Raw genomic sequence first — 23,606 nt, 5'->3', positions numbered from 1 at the left:
AGTATGCTTTTAAAATAGAATAAAAAAAATTAAAAACTGACTACTTCAAGCCTAATACATCTCCATCCATAAAAAATGACCAAGATGCGAAGACTAATGAAACAGTTGACTCAGGCAAGAATCAACAAATCCAGTGGGTGAAATGGAAACAATATATTTAAAGAGTATCAAAATGTGATCTTCAGATTACTTATAGATTAAAAATGGAAATCAGTACAATAAAGAGTTGACAGGAGTTAATCAATAATACATCAGTTGTACTACTATTATGTTATTATGGTTTATCCTCTATAGACCTAAATTTATTATCTACAAAATGATAATGATAACAGTATCTATCTCAAAGATATCTTGAAATTACATATATAGCTCAGTGGCTATCATTTATTATTGTTAATTTTCCAAAAGTGGTTTTCAGGAAAACTTATAACTTCAATACTTGGAGCTCTTAATGGGAGAAAACGGATATAGACACTGAAAGATACAGGGGAGACCTCAGATACCCAATTCTCCCTCATCTTATCCTTGACATTTCTCTTTTCCACTTGAATAGTACAGGAAGTAACATGGTACAGGGGACTTGACTTTGAGACAATTTGTTCTAGAAATTCAAAAGAAGTGGTTGTTAATAAAATGGCCAGGAAACTTCAGTCCTAGAATGACACAGTGAAGCAGTGAGAATTCTGAGCTGAAATATGATGTCTTTTTAATTCCCTAAATCTCACTGCAATCCAAATTGCTGTTTCTCAGGATATGTGTGTGTGTGTGTGTGTGTGAGAGAGAGAGAGAGAGAGACAGACAGACCTGTGGCAATATAATGAACCACATCAAAGGCTTCATGTTCAGAACTCTTTATTTACTTTTGGCTTTTCAAAGAATGCATGGAAAACAATGGTTGGTTCTGAAGCATGACATGAGCCAAGGCTGACTGATTCAAAATCTGACAGCCCTCTGAGGGATTTTTGCTTTGTCTAATCCAACCCTGAAGTGTCCCCCCCCCCCAACCTGCTCATTTCCGGTCTGCTCTCCATTTGCCACCTCTGAGGCCATTCCAATTTTAAGACTACTATTGAGGTTGCAACAGCGTTTCTAGGCTGTGCATTCCTCAAAGCACTGTCTACACCGGTGCATTCCAGTCTAGATGAAAAGACAAGAGCTGAAAGCCAGCAAAGCTTGGCTTATTGGGTCCCTTTAGGTTGTGTCATTAGATCTTTCTTAAAAGGCTAATAACTTGTCTGTGTTATTACAAATTTCCAAACTTTGCATTGCATTCTCTGTGGTTTTTATATTAATTTTTGGGAGAAATACTTCCATTGCTGGCTGAGAAACAGGTCTTAGGAGGAGGCAGAGGTTCTTCTTCACAGCCTAATTAAGAGTGGGACGTCCATGGTTAGGGCTGCTTGTAGCAGGTGGTGAGGGCCACAAGCAGTGCAACTGGAAACAGGGCTGTGGCCACACACCACATCCTGAAGAAAACAGGGGGCTCAGCGAGCTCTTAACCACAGTGCTGAGTGACAGACAGGGCTGTGCCACACTCCCTCTAAAGGTAAACTATGGCGTGGGTGTGCACTGAACTGGGTAAGGCTTACCATCCGCCCACTTGTGAATGCGATGTTTTAATGCGGACTACTGCTGGCCTTGTCTGCTCTTCCTGCACACCAGCCTCCCAATGCTCTGGGCTTCTGATTGGTCAGAGAGTTCTTAAAGGGCCAACTGCAGTCAGTTTGGATACTAGCTTGGATAGCCTAAAATAACCTTCTAGTTGAAGCACATAGGTTCAGGTATGACTAAGCTGTCTCATGTTTTCTGAGTTCTGGCTCTGAAACAAACTTACGAGGACCCTAATTCTAACCATGTGAGCTGAGAAAGCTCTCATGCACCCTCGCTATATATAGCCCATCATGGATTGTCAAAATCAATGACCACATCCCTGCCCCTTGAACTCTTCCAAATGAATTCTGGGGCCAGATTAAAAAACACACTTGCTACCCACACAAATCTATCTCAAAAGCAGAAAACTTAGTACAAGATGGGACTTTAACTGTGAGAAACTAGTCTAATGCCTCAAGGAGGTATATCATAAGGGTCAGAAGAAAATATTTAGAGGATGAGTGTTTGGCAGACGAGACAAAGTATTAGAACTGCTAGACAAAAACATTTGGATTTGGACAAAAAAACAGAAGCAGAACTTTGAAGAGGAGAGTGATGGGAAAGATGAGAGAACCAAAGAAAACTGCTGGTGACCTGAATGAGAAGAGTCCAAAGGGGGTTGGGTGACCAACAGAATACTCCAGAAGTGCCAGTGTTGACTTTGGAGTCTAGATCAAAAAGGGCACTGCAGCCGTGGACTTGCTCTTTGGAATTACTTGCTCTGCGGGAAGCTAGTCCTTCAGCGAATCTACAAGTGCCTTATGATTCTTGACATTTCTGCCTGACAAGTAATCTAATATTCCCTGCCATTTATTCTTTTCTACCAAATGTAAGAATATCTCTTAGAACAATGTACATAAACTTTCTTTATATTTCAATTAGGTAAATAAATCAAAATCATTTAAATCATAAGGTATTCATATCGACACTGCTGAAATAATTTAAATCTGTAAATCACAAAGAATTTATAACACTATTGCTGAAATAAGCTGCTAACCATCAGATGAAAGAAATCCAGAGTTTTCATAATTTCCACCGTCTCAAAGTCTGGAAAGGGAAACTGCCTGAATGAAGTCAAAAGTACTCAAAGCTTGCCCCCTAGTTTTACTTACCATAAGGTACCCTTTATTGACTTGCGAGGAAAACCAGTAATTGTTGCTTTCTAAGGCAGAGTGTGAGGTTGCTTTCAAGGGCATTTACTAGTGCTATCACTTTTGGCATGCTGGTTAACGTCTCGGAGCCTCGATTTCCTCACATGTAAAACTGGACTCCCACCATCTCTCTCTAGGCATCTAATACCTGGCACAGAACTGTTGCTCACAACGTGTTCTCCATCTTCCCAGGGACAGTCACTGAATCTTTCAGAATCACTTTGATTCACTGCTTCCTCCTTTTTCCAATTCACGAAGCAGCTGAAGTCTGCACCATACATGACATATTAATCTAACTTTTGGGTTGGCCATGGCCTCTCTCTTGAATTTCTGGAGACCCTAAATGAGCTTGTGGCTAACACACTACTACTGTGATCTACAAATGCCACTCAAAACATAGTAGAAATGCCAATAAACATTTGTTGAATGAAATGTACTGTTTTAAAAAAATTATAGAGCACTAAAACCATTATACAAATTGGCGAAACTTAAACATCTCTCTAGGCATTCTTTTCCAATAAATAAATAATCAGTGATCTGAAAGTGGTTTTTAAGTGGCTCATGTGACTCTTGCTTTGCTTCAGTGATTCTTATCTATAGTAGCCAGTTTCTAGGATGGCTCTTGTGGTCATCACCTCCTGGTATCTATCCCTCCCACACTAAAGCGGAATTGGCTCTGGGTGAGCAATACAACTGTAGGAGTGACACTGGTGACTTCAGAGGCTAGATCAAAAAGACACACTGCAGCTATGGAATTGCTCTCCTGAATTACTTGCTCTGAGGGAAGCCTGTCACCACGTCTGAAGCAGGTAATACGGAAACTACCTTTCAATCACTTATATAGTGGTATGGTTTGGATAACATCTTGAGTGTCTTCCAGAAGTCCATGTGAGAAAGGCTTAATCCAGAGTCTTATGTTAATGGATTAAGGATGGAACTTAATCAATTTATGGTGTCTGAAGGTTGGGCACTGGAAGGTGATTAGACTGGATTAGGCCGTGAGGGTGGAATCCCCGTGATGGAGTCCTGGTGGCTTTATCAGAAGAGACCTTCCCTGTCTCTGTTTCTCCTGTCTGCAGGGTGACCCTCCTTCCACAGGCACTCCACCCTCCGCTGCCCTCATCAGATGCCAGACCAATGGGATGGCCCAGTATTGGATTGTGACCCTCCAAGAATGAGCTGAAATAAACTTCCCTTCAGAAGTAGCTTCTCTCAGGGATTTTAACTGTAGTAATGACAAACTGTCTAAAATAAGCCGCATCTCATTTTCATTCTCTAAATTCTTCAAACTGTGTGTTTGCTTTTTATTTGTTTGTTCTAAATAAATCCCTCCTGGAACATGACAAGTTGTCAAAGTAAATTTGATAGGCATTCCAGAAGCCAAATTACTCTGTGAATCACTGTCCTTAACTAAATGATAGCAAGCATCCCAAAATGAATAGCAGAACAAGAGACAGACACTTTGGGACGTTTCACTTTTGTTTTAGAAGTATCAGCAAGCATCAGAGAGAATTTATGCAACTAACATGAAATAAGGTACACGCTGGGGATTGTGAGAAATGGCGAAGTGCTTCTATTAATTTTAGACAATGATTTCCTGATAATTAAAGTGCTCAGGCTGGATGAAATTTTATTTTTATTCTCTTTTTCAGACTCCCGTTGGTTTAGGTATGCAACAAAGGGTAGTGCTTCAGGTAAATCTGGTTCTCCTGGTGTACACACTTCACTTTCCTTTAGTTAGTTTACAGACTGACTAGAGAATCCTAGACATAAAATTGGTTTCATAATTCTTTATGTCAATATAACTTTTCATTTAGTCAGGAAGCTTATTTGGCTCTTTCCAGGATTCCCTAAATCCATTATGAAGTGCTTCAAACAATGCACTACTCTGAATCTGAATAGTGGCAGGAAAGGAAAATGAGAAGTAGAGTGCATTAAAGTTCACTCTGTGCTTATTGTGAACTTCTCTGGGCCTCAGTTTCTTCAACTTTAAAATAAAGGGTCTCAAACCATAGGTGATCATGAAATTCTATTCCAGTTCTGTGATGTTCAGTAAGAAAGCTGCTATGAGAAAACTTTTGAGTGTTGTTTTCCTCTAGTCTTGATAAAGATGAACTGAAAATAAGTCATTCACCAAAGATTTTACAGACAGTTTGGACCAACATCTTATGGGCTTACCACAGAGTGTCATATCTCTATCACTAGCTGTGGGGAATTAAACTTTTGAACATAACTACGGCCAATCACACTAAAAATAAAGCCGAGATGTAACTAGTTCATGAAATAATCATAAGGAAGTATAATATGTATATTGTCCACTAACTTCCTCCCTTTACAGAAATAGAGAAATGAGGGCTTGCTGAAGAGACTGTTTCTACATTTACTTGAACTCTATTGAATTTCCTCAATACCCTGCTTAATTTCCTTTTTTTCTGAATATAGTTGGTTGGTGTCATGCAAGAATCTACTAACACTGATGAATGATACTGGAAGAGTGAAGATCAAGAATTGTTTTGAGTCTGAAATTTGGCATCACCATCTTGAACAATATAGCCTTAGTTGGCATAAACTACTCCTACAGGTAAGGTTGATTGTTTATTCATTTTTAACTTAAAAGTTAACTATGTGAACACTCTTATTAGGACTACAATTCAAATTTTTAAAACTGATCGACAAAAATAGTGAGTATATTAATTACGCAGATAATCGGTAGTAACTGTTAGAGTGGTAGAACATTTTCCACTGGTCCAATCAGCAGAAACACATGTGTGTGCATGGGTGACTCGAGACATTCTGCTGAGGGGAATGTGGACTTGGAGACACTTCATGGAAAACAATTCTGTACCTGTAACATGTAATTTTTATTTGATTTCTTAAGTATATGGTATTTTCTACATTTGAGAAACAAATTATCTAGTGGTTCTATAATCAAGGTTTATTTTGAAAGGAGAGATACTTAGCAGATACAAGTATGGGAAACCAAAGATGATGAAGTTGCTGCATTTGCTATACTGAGGTTCCCAGGGACTCACTGTCATCTGTCTGACAAAGCTAACCGCTGCAAAAGTTTTTGTTTTAACTTCCTTTGGTTCAGAAGCACATGTGATCAATATTCACACAGAAGCACCATTACCTTTGCTGTTTTTACTATATCATGCATTATCTACCCAAGGCAGGGACTAGTGTTTTTCTTTAATATCATAAAGGGAGCTCCATTCATTATGTCAAATCAAAATTTAACATTCATTATGTAGAGTCAAAAATTAACATACAATAAATGTTTCCTAAGAAACACATCTGGCTTACTTCACTCTCTCTTGGACGAATTTGTACATCAGTGAAGTTACAGAATAGGTTCTGCATATCCATAATTGGGTCCATAACAACTGCAACCAGATTCTGACTTCAGCAGGCTGCACTGGATTCTGATGTGAAGTAGGTAGATTACTTTTTTTTTTTTTAAGATTTGTTTATTTATTTGAAAGGCAGTTACTGAGAAGCAGAGGCACAGAAAGAGAGAGAGAGAGAGAGAGAGAGGTTCCATCTGCTGGTTCATTCCCAAAATGGCCATAATGACCAGAGCTGGGCTGATCAAAGCCAGGAGCTTCTTCCGAGTCTCCTACATGGGTGCAAGGACCCAAGGACTCAGGCCATCTTCTGTCGCTTTCCCAGGCACATTAGCAGGAGCTGGATCATAAGTGGAGCAGCTGGGACTCGAACCAGAGCCTATATGGGATGCTGGCACTGCAGGTGCCGGCTTTACCCACTATGCCACAGCACTGGTCCCAGGTGGATTACTTTCTAAGTGAAAACTGCAGAAAAATGACAGAGACACTGGTGGACATTAATCGAGGGTCTCAGTATTTGAACTCAGAGACACTGCACAGCCCTTAAGATTTCAAGACTTTGGGTGTAAATTGTTTGGCTTAAAAAACTATTTCAAAATTGTAGTACTACATTTTTTGGAGAAAAACCCATTTCTACAATCCAAGATGCAGAAAATACATAGAACTTTTACTCCAAAGATGGGCTGGGAGTACAACATCCCTGAGGGGCTGCAGGCATATATGAAGCTCAGGAGGCTGTGTATGGTAACGTTTTTATGTTTATCAAAAAGAGAAAATACGAATTACAAAAAAGATTAAGGGGGTGGAGATGTAGTACCCACAAAGCTGTGGCACATTCTGAAAAGAGCTCACGATTGTTATTGACTCAGGATCTGGTAACTTCTCTTTGTTATTCTCAGTTGAAAGAAATAAAAAAATAAGGAGGAAAATAAGAATAAAAAGAAGTTTATATTACCTCTTAAGTACCTCATGTGTACCCTTTGAAGAAATAAAGATTTTAAAATAAGATTTAAAAAAGCAAAAATCATATCTACATTTATGCTAAGTTAAAACATTTTATTCTCTGAAACAAAATATTCTGCTGAAAAATCCAGATGTCAAATGGCACATAAGAACACATGAGGGCGCTCTAACCACCAAGCATAGTGACTGCAGTTCTGACATGCAATTTTAAAGTTATCTTTTTATTGAAATATGATAGTTTAGCATTAAATATTCTAAGTGAGAAATTACTGATGTGCTTTGGTAATGACTCTGGGTCTATCTTTGGTTGCTATACTTTCTTTCTGTTCAATTCAGGACACTGCCTGTGGTTTTGTTCATGTGGAATTTTCTTCTGAAATATGAAAAGAGATTCTTTTTTCTTTTACCTAGAAATCTTTAAGATTCTTTTAATATTAGTAGATTATAGATAAGTGTTTTTACTTAGTCATGAAATGACACTGTCTTGAAATTATTTATGTATAGTTAATGTGCTTATTAAAAACCAGTGTTATCTCTATTAATGTGGTCAAAAATATTTTTGTAACATTTTCCTTGAGAAATCATATATTATTGGCACAGGCCTTAAAATCACACTTCTACAGAAAAAAATCAGTCATCACATACACATTGCTTTACAACCTAATCACTACAAATTCTTGTAATATAAAATGATAAATTCCAAGTACTTAACTATTTGCATCAAATTTTGCTTTTCAGACAAAGGTATTATCCATCTCAATAAGTAATTACTTTAATTTCAACTGAACAATCGTGACTAGAAAAGGTAAGAAGGCATCTATACTTTCCTTTTCACCCAATATATTTTTTGTTGGAATTTTCTCTCATCCAATGCATTTTTTTACTTTTCAGCTTAAATGCAAACTATACTTTTAATAAATGCCTGTGATTTTGTTCTAGCTCCTGTAACAAAATTCAAGAAGATCTGACATAAATGAGTAACAATTCAACATGTATTCAGCCATCCACAATCTCTTCCGTGGCTTTACCAGTCATTTACGCCTTCCTTTGTATTGTTGGTCTCTTTGGAAACACACTTTCGCAATGGGTGTTTTTAACAAAAATAGGTAAGAAAACCTCAACACACATCTACCTGGCACATCTTGTGACTGCAAACTTACTTGTGTGCAGTGCCATGCCTTTCATGGGTATCTATTTCCTGAAAGGTTTCCAATGGGAGTATCAATCTGCACAATGCAGAGTGGTCAATTTTCTGGGAACTCTGTCTATGCATGTAAGTATGTTTGTCAGCCTCTTAATTTTAAGTTGGATTGCCATAAGTCGCTATGCTACCTTAATGAAAAAGGATTCTGTGCAAGAGACCACTTCGTGCTATGAGAAAATATTTTATGGTCATTTACTGAAAAAATTCCGCCAGCCCACCTTTGCTAGAAAACTATGCGTTTACATATGGGGACTTGTACTGGGCATAATTATTCCAGTTACCATATACTACTCAGTCGTGGAGGCTACAGAAGGAGAAGAGAGCCTGTGTTATAATCGGCAAATGGAACTAGGAGCTATGATCTCTCAGACGGCGAGTCTCATTGGAACCACATTTATTGGATTTTCATTTTTAGTTGTGGTAATATCATACTACTCTTTTGTCAGCCATCTGAGAAAAATTAGGACCTGTACATCCATTGCAGAGAAAGATGTGACTTACAGTTCTGTGAAAAGACATCTTTTGGTCATCCAGATTCTACTAATAGTTTGCTTCCTTCCATATACCATTTTTAAACCCATTTTTTATGTTCTACACCAAAGGGAAGACTGTCAGCAACTGAATTATTTAATCGAAACAAAAAACATTCTCACCTGTCTTGCTTCAGCCAGAAGTAGCACAGATCCCATCATATTTCTTTTATTAGATAAAACATTCAAGAAGACACTATATGATCTCTTTACAAAATCTAATTCACCACATATACAATCATATGGTTGACTTATAAATGAAAAACACCACAAAATAGAAAAGTGTTCATGTGAATCTAATTAGGGACACCAAACTCTATGATTAACAAACGGGTTGTAGCTTAGTTGACAACAGGCATCAAGAAAATGGTTTTGGTGTTTAAAACTAACCAAATAAATATATTAACAAAACTCAATTTAAAGTTCTTATACTGAAAGTAGAGATGGCAGAGACTTTAAGGTCAAGCATATTGAAAGGATCCAACTGCAAGTTAAACCAACAGACCATTTTTTTTTTCAACTGTGGATACTTCTGATCAGAACACATGACTGTAGGATAAAGAAGCAAATGGTTTATGACTTGCCTGCCTTCTAGTAGTTAGAATACATGAGTCTGTCTATGGCTACTGTTCGCCTTGTTGGTAACTTAAAAAAACTTCAAACATAAAAGAAAAAAAATGAACAAGATATCCTCACTTAAGTCTTGTCCTAAATGCATAAGTAAAGACACAGTGTCAAAATCCAAGGTTTTATAAACACCTTATTTATCTGATATTATCTAGTTCATGTTACTGGGAGAAGCAATAGTCATTGATGCTAATATTTATTAAGCAGATGTCACTTATAAAGATTTTTAAATATTTAGATTAGGCATTGTCAAAATAAAAGCTAATCTAATGTCATTATACATTCATCTTCACATTTTGTGTATTTTCCTCTGTGTTCAATATAAATACTGTTGTTATTAATGGTTAATGGTACCGGGCATGTAGATATATTCAGTTAATTTTTGTGAAATGAATGAACAAATGATGAAGCAATGTAATAGTGTTGTACTTAAGACATTGGTCTTTGGAGTCAGGCTCACAGGGTTCAATCCTGGCTCCACCTCTTACTTAGTAGACAGTTTTAGGCAAATTGCTTCCCCTTTTTAAGTGTAGATTTCTTCACTTGTAGAACAGAAAATTCTACCTTACTCACAGGTACCATTCTTAAGTCAGATGATGTTATATTTCGAGTAGCTATCACTTAGTGAGCACTTGCTGTGTGCCAGGCACTCTGCTTATATGCTCTATATTCATTATTGTAATCATCACAACTCTAAAGTATGCCAATTGACTGATGAAATAACTGAGTACATAGTTATGTTACAAAATTTTTTCCAATGCCTAAGTAAATATTTAAAGAATAAGAATTTCTTAATGTTATTTCTTTCTTCCATGTTATCTTGTCAGTAAGACAAATGAAGGTGACTATATTCTGTATTATATACATTATAATTAAAAAAATAAAAACAACAAAATGTGTGTTCTATCTCCCCAAAGAGCTCATAGGCAACTCTGGAACTATAACCAATTTTCTATTTCTACTCCTGTGATATCTGCAATCTCAGATCAGAACCAAACAAGAACAGTTGAATAAAAATCAACCATTAAGTGTAAGCTGCTTGAACACTCAACTTTTTTTCTCCATATAGTTAATTCCTTCAATGCTCAACAAGAAGATGAAGTTTACGTGCTATAGGCTGAATATTCTTACCCAAAATGCTTGGGATCAGAAGTATTTCAGATTGCAGAGTATTTTGGATTTTGGAATATCTGCAAAGATTTTTACTGAGTGACCTAATCAGAAAATCTGAAATGCTCCAAAACCTGAAACTTTTCGAACATCATGTCAATGCTCAAAAAGTTTCAGACTTCAGAGCATTCACCCTGTACTTTCAAAACTTTAATAATCTCATAGCATGTTTTGTTCCCGAATTAGAACTGTGGAAGCAATTCTCTGAACAGCTTTCCCAAGAGCTAAATCACTAGGAGTTATTCTGGCACACTTATAAAATTTTCATTAAAAATGAATGGAAAAAAACCCTCCATTTTTACTTCAGTGCTGCACTGAGAGATGAAAATGTTCAGAGAAAAGTCTGAGTACATTCTGGCTCTAAGAATCTGCAATGCATACCCTGTACTAGTAGTGACCAGATTTCCGGCTCATTAATTTGCAGAGACAAAGGACACATGGAAACTCCAAGTGACCTCCCTGAGTGCTGGCTGTAAAAGGAGGTGTCTGGTCCAGTGACCTCCTAGATGTGTGAATCACAGAATAACTCAAATTTCATCAGGAGAGAGTGTGAAATGCCCAGATTTCCCCACAGTTATAAAAGTAGTTTTATTTTTATCCAAGTTTTAAAATCAAAATTCATCAGACTTAGACACTAAGAAGATGGGTACTTTTTAATTAACTTAAGCTATACGGTATTAAACCTCACTGCACTTAAGAGTTACAAAAATATTACATATAAAACTTCTAAAAATTAATACTAAAAATCTCCTTATAGTTCCATCTCCTACTTCAAACAAAATATAAAAGTTAGCAAAGTAGCATTTCCTACATTTAAAAAGAGCAGGAAAAGAGGTATGCAATTTGTCTTTATTTTCTCTGATAGAAAACTCCCATTTGAATGCTCTGTACTGAGTTCACTATTATCATGTTTACTTATACATTATAGAGACTTTCCTCAACAGTTGATTGTGAATCGTGTTGAACTTTTTTTGTGTAATGGAAGAAAGTTATTTAATTTCACAGTATTTCATATAAAATATCAATTTTTAACTTTACCCTAATTTCAAAGTTTGGATTTCATGTTGTTTTTCACGTATCTGTATGGGTTATAGTAAAGAACAAGTCTGTGGTTTTAAAAATCTCAAATTCTGGCTGGCGCCGTGGCTTAACAGGCTAATCCTCCGCCTTGCGGCGCCAGCACACCGGGTTCTAGTCCCGGTCGGGGCGCCGGATTCTATCCCGGTTGCCCCTCTTCCAGGCCAGCTCTCTGCTATGGCCTGGGAATGCAGTGGAGGATGGCCCAGGTGCTTGGGCCCTGCACCCGCATGGGAGACCAGGAGAAGCACCTGGCTCCTGGCTTCAGATCAGCGCTGTGCGCCGGCCGCAGCGGCCATTGGAGGGTGAACCAGCGGCAAAAAGGAAGACCTTTCTCTCTGTCTCTCTCTCACTATCCATATTCTGCCTGTCAAAAATAAATAAATAAATCTTTAAAAAATAAATCTCAAATTCTGACAGATAGGTCAACAAGATTATATTTTAACTGTAGAAAACAGGCATAAAATGCTTATGTCCTTTCTTATTCTGTTTACACTCACAATCTCATTAAGGCATTTCAGTAAGCTATTACTTAGGGACACAAACCGTGAATTAAGATTTGACAAGCAAAACTCAGGATCAACTCCTGAAACGAGGTTAATGGCCACTCCCTGTGTAGAAGAGGAAGATGGTCCATCGTTCTGACTTGGGAAGCACTCTCAGCCTCTCCCTGGCCTGCAGTTGACTGGGGTGGGAGCTGTTATGAGCAAGCGTGGGAGGACAAACTGAAAGGCAATCTTGCTAGCAAACCACAAGGGAGCACAGTGGCAATTTGCTAAGCATTTCAATGGTGCAGCCTAATGCAGTGATCCTTCCAATCAAATTGATATCAATGGGAAGACATACAGCTAGAGAGATTTTACACTGATGAACAAAAATCTCCCTCGTTATATCATACATGCTACCCTTGGCTCAGAAGGACAGGAACAGTGAAAGCATTCACTCCTAATAAGCAAAAGAAACATTCTTTTAAAACAGACACACACAGAAATCAAAGAATCGATTTTTGCAGGGTAAAGACAGGTTGGGCAAAGAGAAGAATAGCAGTCAGAAATGCAAGATAAATTTATGATGATCTTATAATTCCTGAGATTTTTCTAAGCACATCCATTGAAATTCCACACTTCAAACCTGAAGGTACAAGTTCAACAACCGTACAAAGCAGTGTCAATGATTAACCAGTGTGTTTCTTACAATAAAGAATAATAAACATAAGTTTTGTTTGAATGAGAATTTACTTTTCTTTGTACAACATGAGGGACTTTTGGGAGTTGCGGTAACAGATGTAAAAGAAACATCAGTGACCCAGAGCAATAGAGGAAGGAATACTTTAAGAAATCCACAATGCCATGGTAACCAGTGTTACGTGATGAACACACATTTAATAAAGTCACGGCCTATGCAGGTGAAAAGAGAACCGAGACCAGGAGGGGCCTGAGGAGCAGCCAGGCGTGTTTACAGGGGTTACAAGGAAAACCATTTAAAGGAAGCATACCCAGAAACCCTTGGGTGGGAGGCCTCTAGCTGCATGTATGTGTTACAGTTCTGAGAAATAAGAAGTGAGCACCCAAACCTCCTGGGTCCAAGCCCCATTCAGAATGGAAAGTGATTGCATTTGCAGAATGTTGCAGCCTCAGGAGCTGTTTCATTTTAACTTCAGTTATGAAAAGTGTACAAGAGTGGGTCAGAGGGACAGAAAGGTTTAAGCAATGCTGATTCTTCTCACACCCAGGTGATGCACTGTGAGGCCCTTTGCAGGAGCTAGGGGAGATGAGAATATTCCACAAACTCCTAGTAGAGCCAAAGAAGACAGGCAAGGAGTCAGGAATTGCATTTACCATGACAACTGCTATTTCTTTATAATGGATTTTTACATTTAGGGGTGAAAGGAAAAGAAAAAAAATCATTGAAACAGAACGGAAGCTTTCACATTATTTCAGAAGAAAAAGAATTAAAGGGAAGATGATAGAAAAATAGAAATTTGCATATATCTCTTAATGTTTGTTGTGAGGCAAAGCATGAGAAATCTAACATTATGACAGTGTATTTTAACCAGGGGCAACTTTGTGCCACAGGGGACATCTGGCAATGTCTGAGAATGTTTTTCATTGTCACAACTGAGGGACGATGCCCTTGGCTTCTAGTGAGATAGGCAGGATATTATGAAACATCTCACAATACCCTGGGGAGCCTCCCACAACTATCTGGCCCAAATGTCACTACCGTGGCTGTACATATACCCTGTACTATGATGACATATCTCCCCAAAATTCAAAGGATTATACAATTCCTTTTTATGCAATTACATGTGAAATTGCTTCTCCCAAAGGTTCCACTACAGGTCACATGGTACTATATACTCAAATCTAACCATATAATCCTTTTTAGACTCAATGATGATGATTTCCAAAGAAATGCTATCCAAGGATTTCACCTCCTCTTCGGGGGTAAGGGATGGTGCATTTTTGGCTGTATGCAGAATAGCTACATTATGTTAGGGCAATTATTACCTTGTTATTGTCTTTATGTGGAAATTAAGTACCATTTAAGGAGATGTGTATCGGCATTAAGTTGATAAGGGGTAGCCTTGTAATGGTTAGCTTTATGGTGTCCACTTGACTGGATGAAGGAATACCTAGAAACTTGGAAAAGCCTTATTTGGGTATGTCTGAGAGGGTATTTCCAAATGAGATTAGCATATGAGTCTGAATACAGACCCAATAGAATAAGACCCAATAGGCTGGGGGTCTGCAGAGACTACATGGGAAGGTGATTTTGGGCTCTCGTGGAGAGAGATCTGGGACTTGCTCAACTCCTGTCTTGCATGTCAGCTGCTGGCCTTGGGACTCCCGGAGCACACCAGTGGCACCCTTGCTGGAACTTAGGCTTTTTGGCCTCAAACTGAGACTTACATCCTTGGCTTGTCTGATATCGAGGCCTCTGGACTTGAACTAAGCCTACACTACCAGCATTCCAGGCTCTCCAGCCTGCAAATGACCCATTGTGGGACCTCTCAACTGCCACAATTGCATGAGTCAAACCCCCTAATAAATTCTTTATTTACTTAAAAAAGAGAAATACCTAAGAAGTAAAGAAAAAAGCATTATTAGTAATATAATATTAAGACCGTTGGGAAATCTAATGCTTTTGGATCATTGTTTAGGATGAGGAAGTGGGAGAGAAAGCGAGAGAGGGAGGGAGTGGGGGGAGAGAGGGAGAGAAAAGGGGAAGGGAGGGAAGGAAGGAGGAAGGGAAAGAGGAGAAATAGGAGTGAGCAAAGGAATTTGAGAATATTCTTTGCTAGATGAGACAATTAAATAATCTAAACTTTTTTTAAAGAGAAATGAGGTGGTGTAGTACTCTTTTATTTCCTTTACTAGGTATAATGAAAGAGAATTTGAACAAAAACATTAACTACAGGAACCAAAATCTACATACAAACTGAATGTGCATATAGACAAGTCACTGAAAATATAGCTGAATGCAAATAAAAGCTCCTAGGCTGCTTATTGGCAAACACACTAAGTGAGAAATTTAAATGATTAGCTACATGAGATGTATTGTAATTAAGGTTTTACAAAGATCACTACGTTGGAATACTCCTATAACACAGTCCTGAGCAAGTTTTACCTAGGTTATCAAGTTATATTAGAGAATCCTGTTGAAAAAAAACTTTAAAATCCATCTGAAATCTAACTACTTTTTTTTTTTAAACCACCTGCATTACTACCACTCTGTTCTGAGTCAAGCAGGTTCCTCTCCTGTCTCTCTGCTTCCACCCTTGAGCCCCTGTGCAGTGTATTACAAAAAAAAAAAAAAAAAAAAAAAAAAAAAGCTACACAGCCTCATAACCACAGACAGTCAGATCATAGTCTGTCATGGTCCCAAACTCTGGTGACTCCTCATTTTTCTCCTGGTGAAAATTCAAGCCCCTTTCCTCTTTTCTCTCTGACCTCTCTACTCTTTGCTCATTTTGCCTTACCCACAGTTTGCTGTTCCTCCAACGTGCCCCCTAGGTTCCTGTCTCAGTACCCGAGCACTGGCTCTTCCTTTTACCTAGAACTCTCTTCCCTTGGATAGCAGCTTAGCCCACTCCGTCTTGTTCTCTAAGTCCTTGGCTTGATAGCATCTCAACGTGGCCTGCTTTGCCCACCCTATTTAAAATTGTGGCTCCTTCCCTAGCACTCCCTAGCCTTCTGACACTCTAATTTTTCTGCAGTATTTCCTTTACTAGAATAGTTTACTTCTTTCTGCTTATTGGTTATTATCTGTCTCCCTGAACTAGAATGTCAGTTCCATGAAGGTAGTGAGTTTGTCTGTTTGGTTCACTGATATAACTCCAATTCCTAAGACACTGCCTACACACAGGAGACACTCAACACCTATATTTCAGACAAATGCCTTTTTTAAAAAAAAAAGATTTATTCATTTATTTGAAAGTTAGAGTTATACAGAGAGAAGGAGAGGCAGAGAAAGAGAGAAAGAGAGGTCTTCCATCCACTGGTTCACTCCCCAATTGGCCGCAATGGCCGGAGCTGCACCGATCTGAAGCCAGGAGGCAGGAGCTTCTTCCAGGTCTCCCATGTGGGTGCAGGGGCCCAAGGACCTGGGCCATCTTCTACTGCTTTTCCAGGCCATAGCAGAGAGCTGGATTGGAAGCAGAGCAGCCGGGATTCGAACCAGTGCCCATATGGGATGCTGGCACTGCAGGCAGCCTTACCTGCTACACCACAGTGCCAGCCCCGAGACAGAGTGAGAAACATATACCAGGGGCTGGCATTGTGGTGCAGTGGGTTAACCTGCTACCTGCAATGTTGGCATCCCATATGGATACCAGTTCATTTCCCAGCTGTTCCACTTCTGATATAGCTCTCTGTTAAAGGCCAGGGAAAAGCAGAAGATGGCCCAAATGTTTGGGCCCCTGCCACCCATGTGGGAGACTAGGATGAAGCTCCTCACAGCTTTGGCCTGGCCCAGCTCTGGCCATTGCAGCCATTTGGGGAGTGAAATGGCAGATGGGTGATCTCTCAGTGTGTCTCTCGCCCTCTATGCAGCTCTTTCAAATAAATAATTAAAAAAAGAACACCGAAATTCAAGATTGGCAATTAACGAAATGTGAGGATTCCATTTACTCCCATAAAACATATATGGCTGGTACTGAAGTATAGACTATCATCATTAATGTGTGCTCTGTGTTGAGTCTCCCTGCTAACTGAATAGCGCTGCTTCTTCTGGTTGTTTCTTCTTAATTTGCAGGTTGAGAATTACTTCTCTTCCTCCGTATGTGTCTGCATGGTTCCTCAAAATGGCTTGGTGTATCTTTCGGAAATAATAAGCTATTCTAATATAATCCAGTCCAAAATTGCCTTGGGATAGTTGCACACACCTTTTCTGTGACATGTCTTCTTATCTCTGTAGAACTACTAAGACCAGGTTCAAACATGTTCTTCTCCATGAAATTTCTCTGACTCTGTCTGCTAATGATATTCACAACACTCAGTCTCACAACCGATCATTTATTTGACTGTTTATAAAGAAGGCCGCCAACAAGTTCTCCCATTTCTGTACACACCTGGCACCCCTTCCAAGAAGAGATGGATCTATTTTTCCTCTGCTTGAACCCAGGCTAGCCTTGTGATCTTTGGGGGGGCTAGTATGACAAACAGAATGCAGAAGATGTGACACAGCAACATCTCTGAGCCTGGGCTCCAAGAAGTTTGTTCTTTTGGAACTCTGAGACATTGTCCTGCTGAAGATGGGGCTACATGTGGGGAGGGAGAAGCCTTCAATGAGACAATATGGAGAGGGCTCTGTCAGCTCCCAGCTGTTCAAGTCACAGCTGAGACAGCGGAAAAGGAAGTGAAGTCTTTGTGGAAACCAACTATGTGGCCTCAGCCAGCAGCCTGTGTCACAGAAGTGAGCAGTCCTCTGCAGAAGCTACAGAAACCTGAGCAAATAAACGGCAGCTGTTGTGTGAAGTCACTAAGTTGTGGCATGTGTTGATCTGCTGTAGGAGGTAACAGGTACACTGTTCTACTTCCCTACTAACACCAGAATACTTTAGGCTCCAGGCATAGGAGTCTGCATCAAGAAGGCACGCAAATATTTGTTGAATCAATAAGCCAGAAGGTAAATTAGCAGGTGAAGTCAAATATTTGGATTCCACTTGGTTCTGAGTTATCATTATATCAAATGTTCATCAAAAGTTGACCTTATTACCAGAAATATCACAGTAAAGTATGTTGTTCATAATTATTATATATTGATATAATGATCTTTCCAGAACAGAAGTCATTCAAAATAAAACTGCTCTGAGCAAAATAATTTTGAACGCAGTAGTATTACACAAATGAACAATCTGATACATTTTAAGTCTGCAACTTATCTATTTTATAATATATACAAGGAGATATAATTTACTCTGTATGTGAGAGTACTTCATAAAGTTCATGGAAAATAGAAAAAAGTATGAGTTTATTTTGGTATAAAAATTATTTTCGGGGTCGGTGCTGTGGTGTAGCGCGTGGAGCAGCAGCCTGCAGTGCTGGCATCCCATATGGCGCAGGTTAGAGTCCCGGCTGCTCCACTTCCGATCCAGCTCTCTGCTGTGGCCTGGGAAGGCAGTGGAGGATGGCCCAAGTCCTTGGGCCCCTGCACCCGCATGGGAGACCTGGAGGAAGCTCCTGGCTCCTGCCTTCGGATCGGCCCAGCTCCAGCCCCGTCTATTTGGGGATTGAACCAGTAGATGGAAGACCTCTCTCTCTCTCTCTCTGCCTCTGTAACCCTGACTTTCAAATAAATAAATAAATCTTTAAAAAATTATTTTCATAATATATGCACAATGTATATTATGAAAAATCTATGTAAGAATTTAAAAATTGTTTTTGTACCAAGATAAACTCATAGTCTATAAAAATACACTTATTTGAGAGACAGAGAAAAAGAGAGAGAGAGAGAAAAAACCCAGAAGTCCCATCTGCTGGTTCACTCCCCAAGTGCCTACAACAGTCTGGGGCTGGGTCAGGCCAAAGCCAGGAGCCAGGAACTCCATATGGGTCTCCCACCTGGGTGGCAGGTACTTAACTACTTTAAACGGCAGTATATTTTTTCTTGTCACATTTGAAAAGAATGAGATTTTTCTCAATGAATTTAGAATAATTTTGTACATATAATAGTATAATATAATAATATATAATAATTTTGTACATATTTTGTACATTTCTCCAATGACTTTCATTTGCCATTGTAAGATTCCTTTAGATGGTTTTTGGAATTGCTCACACTTTCCCTCAGCTTTTAACTACAAGAATTTCTGCAAAAATTGTTGAAACGTTATAGAAACTTTAATTAAACTCTACTTAATTTTCTTAAAAATTTAAAGTACATTGAGGAAGCCAGGACTTTAATAATATCTCTTGAGAGAATGAGCATCTGGCTAAGAGAGAAGCCAGTATAAAAGTATAGCCCATGGCCAGGGAGACCTCAGGGGCTCCCTGGTCATTCTGGGCCTTGGTACAGGCTGGGGATCAGTAGAAATGCCCACTGATCTCCTTTCTTGCCTGCCTCTATTTTCTTCTTGACACTGTAAAAGCCAGGGACACAGAATTCTAATTAAATTGATAATAGTATCAAACAGACAGAAAGGCTGAATAATGACAATACTGATATTCTAAGGGTCCGAATTGGATTACAGTTATTGTTAGTAGAATGGCACAGTCTTATCTATGGTGCTATCTACACCCCGGACACCATCCTAGGCTCTAGCCCCAGCAGCCATGGCTGGAAGCCAGGTGACCCCATGGCTCAACCACCGGTGTCAGCTCCACCCCAACCCTAAATGGGATTCACTGCTCCTACTTCCCTGCCCCTCCTCCAAGCGCAAACCTTTAAGAGGACCTGTTCCTGAGCACGTGGCTCTCTTTCTCTCTGTCTCCTGATATCTCTCTCTCAATCTCTTTCCCTCTCTTGATCTCTCTCTTACATTCTTTGTCTCCCTCTTTTCCTTCTTTGCCCCTCCCCTCCGGTCTGTAGGGTTTCCCCACCAATAAACCCTTTCCCTTACTCCGGTGCTTGGTGTGTTTTGTGGCAACCTTACAGTTATAATTATGATTTTATACTGTTTAAAAATTTTCTACAGATAACATACAATGCTAACTATTCTACATTAAAATATAAGCATATGATTAACTTTTACTATTTAAGCTAACATTCTAATTTTCCTTCCAATTAAGCCAGCATAGGATATTATTTGTTTTTTCCATTTTGTTAGGATTTTTCATTTCTCACACACACACAATGGCAAAAGAGAAATAATAAAATTTTAGGTTGTATGTATGTTTTAGTAAAACAAAGTCACTGAAATTATAAAAAGTGTTCCTATTAAGAATCAGTACAGTGACCAGATATAAAGCATTTAAACAAAATGTTATTTGTAAATAAACGTAAGATGTTCTCTTAAAGAAATTAAAGAAAATTCTCTGACTATTACCATTGCTATGGTAGTTTCCCTTCGCAAACATTAAAGTCAGCGATAAAAAGGACTTACCTTCACATCACGGTGAATGATGTTGTTATCATGACAGTAGCGCAGAGCCTCCAGGATCTGTCTCATGTAATGGCTGTAACAAACAAAAGAAATGTAAAGCTGTAAACATTTCTTATTTTAAAACAGCATACAGTGATCTCAGTTTAGAACTCCCACCTTCAGAGCAACTGTCTGGGGACACTTTCTATTTGAGCAAACAGGACTGGTTGGAAAGTGAGGCTTAATAATGAAAAAGTTGACAAACTCAAATTTATGAGCTTCATGATGAAATAGTATTTCTATATTTTCTAAGCTAAGTCCAAAGGATTACTTAATGAACTGTGAGTAAAACTGAGCTGCAAACTCAACATTGAAGCTTAAAACATGAAAAAAAAAACCCTCCACAATTTTCCAATACACACTTACTTGTAGTTAGTTCAACTGGATTGCTCTTAAGTAAACAGTGCTCAGAGCTATCCTAAGGATGCTGACCATAGGCATAGGAGCCTTTTATTTGCCAGCAAAGCTGGCTCTTTATTCTTATTTCCATTTGTCTCTGAGGCCACATGATGGCAGGACCCTCCCCTATGTGCGATTTCTTTGTATAACATAATCAAGTTTCAGTTAGGGCATCCTTGAACAAAGCACGGCTAGTTCTAGGTTCATGTCCTAGGAAATGTGAATTCCCAGAGTCAGCTGGGGCCTGCTGAGGATCCCTCATGGAGTACAGGTGAAGAAAAAAGGAAGGATTAGAATTTAAAAAAGTCACTATAAAGTAGTAATAGGGCAAACTAGCAAGGGGATAACAGATACAAATATTCCTCAACTTAGGATGGGGTTATGTTCCAACAAGCCAATTAACTGTAAATTGAAAATGTATTTAATACAGCCAGCCAACTACACATCAAAGCGTAAACTTACTTGAAATGTTGTCAGAATGCTTACAATAACTTAGAGTCAGGCATTGTGAGAGAGTACTGTACCCCATATTGCTAGTTCAGGAAAAGATAAAAATTTGAAACTTGAAGTATGACTTTCACTCAATGTGTACTGCTTTTGCACCCTCATGAAGTCAAAAAAGAAACTGTAAGTTGAGCCACCGTAAGTTGTGAACTGTCTGCAGTTTACTCAGTATACTCTAAAATTTCTTTTCTCTATTTCTAAAATTCTCCTATTTCTCTTCTGAGTTTTCCATTTTCTGTTCTCTATTTCACTTGTTCCGTATCTGCGTTTCTCTTTTACCCCTATTATCTCTGTTCCTTTCTCATTTTTCCTTTTTCTTCCCAGGTAGCCAAGACACAGAAATGCAACAGACTCAGCAGTATTTATTGTACAGTATTCATTGAATTTTGCTTTGTTTCCCGATCTTTTATTTATGCTTTAAAATAAAAGCTACCTCAACTTTTCTCCACCACTGTGGTGTATGTGTTTGATTCTGTTCTTCTCTACATCCTCTCACAAGACTTTCAGGATCAAGAGATCCCTGGCCAAGAAAGAAATGCAAAATAATCCCATTCAGATAAAAACTGGCAATAAAATCGGGTGCAATTCTAAGACGAGACATTGGAAAAGAACCAATCTGGGTCTATAATGAACTGCACATGACACGGCACACATATTCATGCTGCATCAAGGTCACTGACATACCACCACAGCAAGCTGAAAACATCACCACTGTCTAGATTGCTGGCCATTTTTATTGGGAATATAATTTTTCTCTTTGTTTCTATGCTCTGTATTAGTAGGTTGGGTTAATTATAAATATGTGAAAACTTTTGAAAAAAAACCAAGCAATTTAATAGTACTCACAAATGACTTTGTATGTGTGTTTGATTCAAGTAAAAAAATTCTCTACTTTTGTTTTACAATTAAAAGACATTTCAGGGCCAGCATTGTGGTGCAGGGGGTTAAGTCACTGCCTGTGATGCTGGCATCTCATATGAACACCAGCTTGAGTCCTGGCTGCTCCTCTTCTGATCAAACTCCCTGCTAAGCACCTGGGAAAGCAGCAGAAGATGGCCCAAATACTTGGGTCCCTGCCACCCACATGGGAGATCCAGATGGAGTTCCAGGCTCTTGGCTTGGGCTTTGCCCAGCCCCAACCATTGCAAACATTTGGGGAGTGAATGAGTGAATGGACGACCTCTCTCTCTCTCTCTCTCTCTCTCTGACTCTGCCTTTCAAATACAATAAATAAATTTACAAAAGACATTTCCATCAACTTCCCTCTTTGGTCTAACCAAGCTCACTTGAACGTATTTCTAATTAGCATAATACTACATGCATTAAAATTGATTAGAAGGTTTCATTTGAAAAATGAAAGGTAGGAAGAAAAAAAAAACAAATTTAGATTTTGTTCCTCTGCTTCTCATTATGTTCTCACAACTTGAAGCCAGGGAGCTAGGCTCATGCAGTCATTAGTTGTGATGTTCAATTTCTGGGCCAGGGGAGCCTATACGTAAGTTTTAAGTTGGAGGGGTCATAACTTGGTATTAAGACCCTAAGTGGTTCAAATCAGGCTTTGGAGGATCTATGAGTCCCTAAGATGGCTAAAAGACAACAAATATGAAAGTGCTTTGCAAACTCCAAAGCACATTTCAAAGGCTAAGGCATTATTTTCCTAATATTATCATTATTGTCAAGTTTAATTGAAGACTTTAGGAACATCCTCTTTGTCCATCCAGATGTCAATGTGGAATAGTGGATAAGTTTAAAGTAAATAAAGTAGACATAGCATGTACTTACATATTGGACTACTTTGGATACACAAGTATTAGGACAGCTCCCCTAAAATGTCCCTAGCCTAGAGAAAATTCCCCCCAAAACCCTCAAATAACAAAACAAAATTCAATGAATGAGCATTTAAAAATATGAATTTCTGAATACTCAATTATTTGACCCAAATATATTTGCACAGCATAATCCTTAGCGTGTGTAAGGGGAGAGCACAATTGTTTCTCCCCAAGCTGTAACATCTAAACTGATTCTTCTCTGGCTTTCCAGTCATGATCCCTGGAGGTACTGCCTGTGCATAGTGTGCAAGCAGAATCAAATAAGAACCAAAATCTGCCCACATGTTCTAGAGAGGTGCTCACTGAACTTTTAATCTAAAATTTCCATTTCATGGAACAACATAGTGGCCTATGCTTTCAGAGAAACTCAGCAATATATATGTGTGTCTCCATCTTCCCCAAGGATTAGAAAAGATGCTAAATCCATGGAAGGAAAGAGCTGGCCGGCAACACATTTACTTTCTCTGGAAGGAGGTGTTCTGGGGGTAGGTGGTGGTAGAAGAAGAGAGGAGACCCAGTCTACCCACCTTGTCAGTTGTCGGCAAAAAGACAGACAAGATCTTATCCCTGC

General features: G+C 38.8%; 2 protein-coding genes across 7 annotated transcripts in view; one reads left to right on the top strand and one right to left on the bottom strand.

Annotated features, from left to right (window-relative positions):
* Positions 1 to 23,606, bottom strand: part of CASK (calcium/calmodulin dependent serine protein kinase) — a 377,037-nt gene that overhangs the window by 162,619 nt on the left and 190,812 nt on the right. For all 6 annotated transcript variants that reach the window (XM_062184520.1, XM_062184522.1, XM_062184523.1 and 3 more), the window contains exon 5: positions 20,265 to 20,337. In XM_062184520.1, the coding sequence (XP_062040504.1) occupies positions 20,265 to 20,337 (73 nt within the window). The remainder of the gene's footprint in view (positions 1 to 20,264; positions 20,338 to 23,606) is intronic.
* On the top strand, positions 5,302 to 10,274 carry GPR82 (G protein-coupled receptor 82). The gene is made up of 3 exons (XM_062184145.1): positions 5,302 to 5,382; positions 7,850 to 7,916; positions 8,051 to 10,274. Exon 3 carries the CDS (start codon positions 8,085 to 8,087, stop codon positions 9,093 to 9,095), a length of 1,011 nt encoding a protein of 336 aa, XP_062040129.1. The 5' UTR covers positions 5,302 to 5,382; positions 7,850 to 7,916; positions 8,051 to 8,084; the 3' UTR covers positions 9,096 to 10,274.

This window comes from Lepus europaeus, chromosome X (genome assembly GCF_033115175.1).
Source record: "Lepus europaeus isolate LE1 chromosome X, mLepTim1.pri, whole genome shotgun sequence".
Lineage (NCBI taxonomy): Eukaryota > Metazoa > Chordata > Mammalia > Lagomorpha > Leporidae > Lepus > Lepus europaeus.
This window is presented reverse-complemented; position numbering and strand designations above follow the sequence as displayed.

What these genes read in the sequence shown, in the direction of transcription:
- GPR82 (XM_062184145.1), top strand. Translation starts at nt 8,085, where the DNA reads ATGAGTAACAATTCAACATGTATTCAGCCATCCACAATCTCTTCCGTG.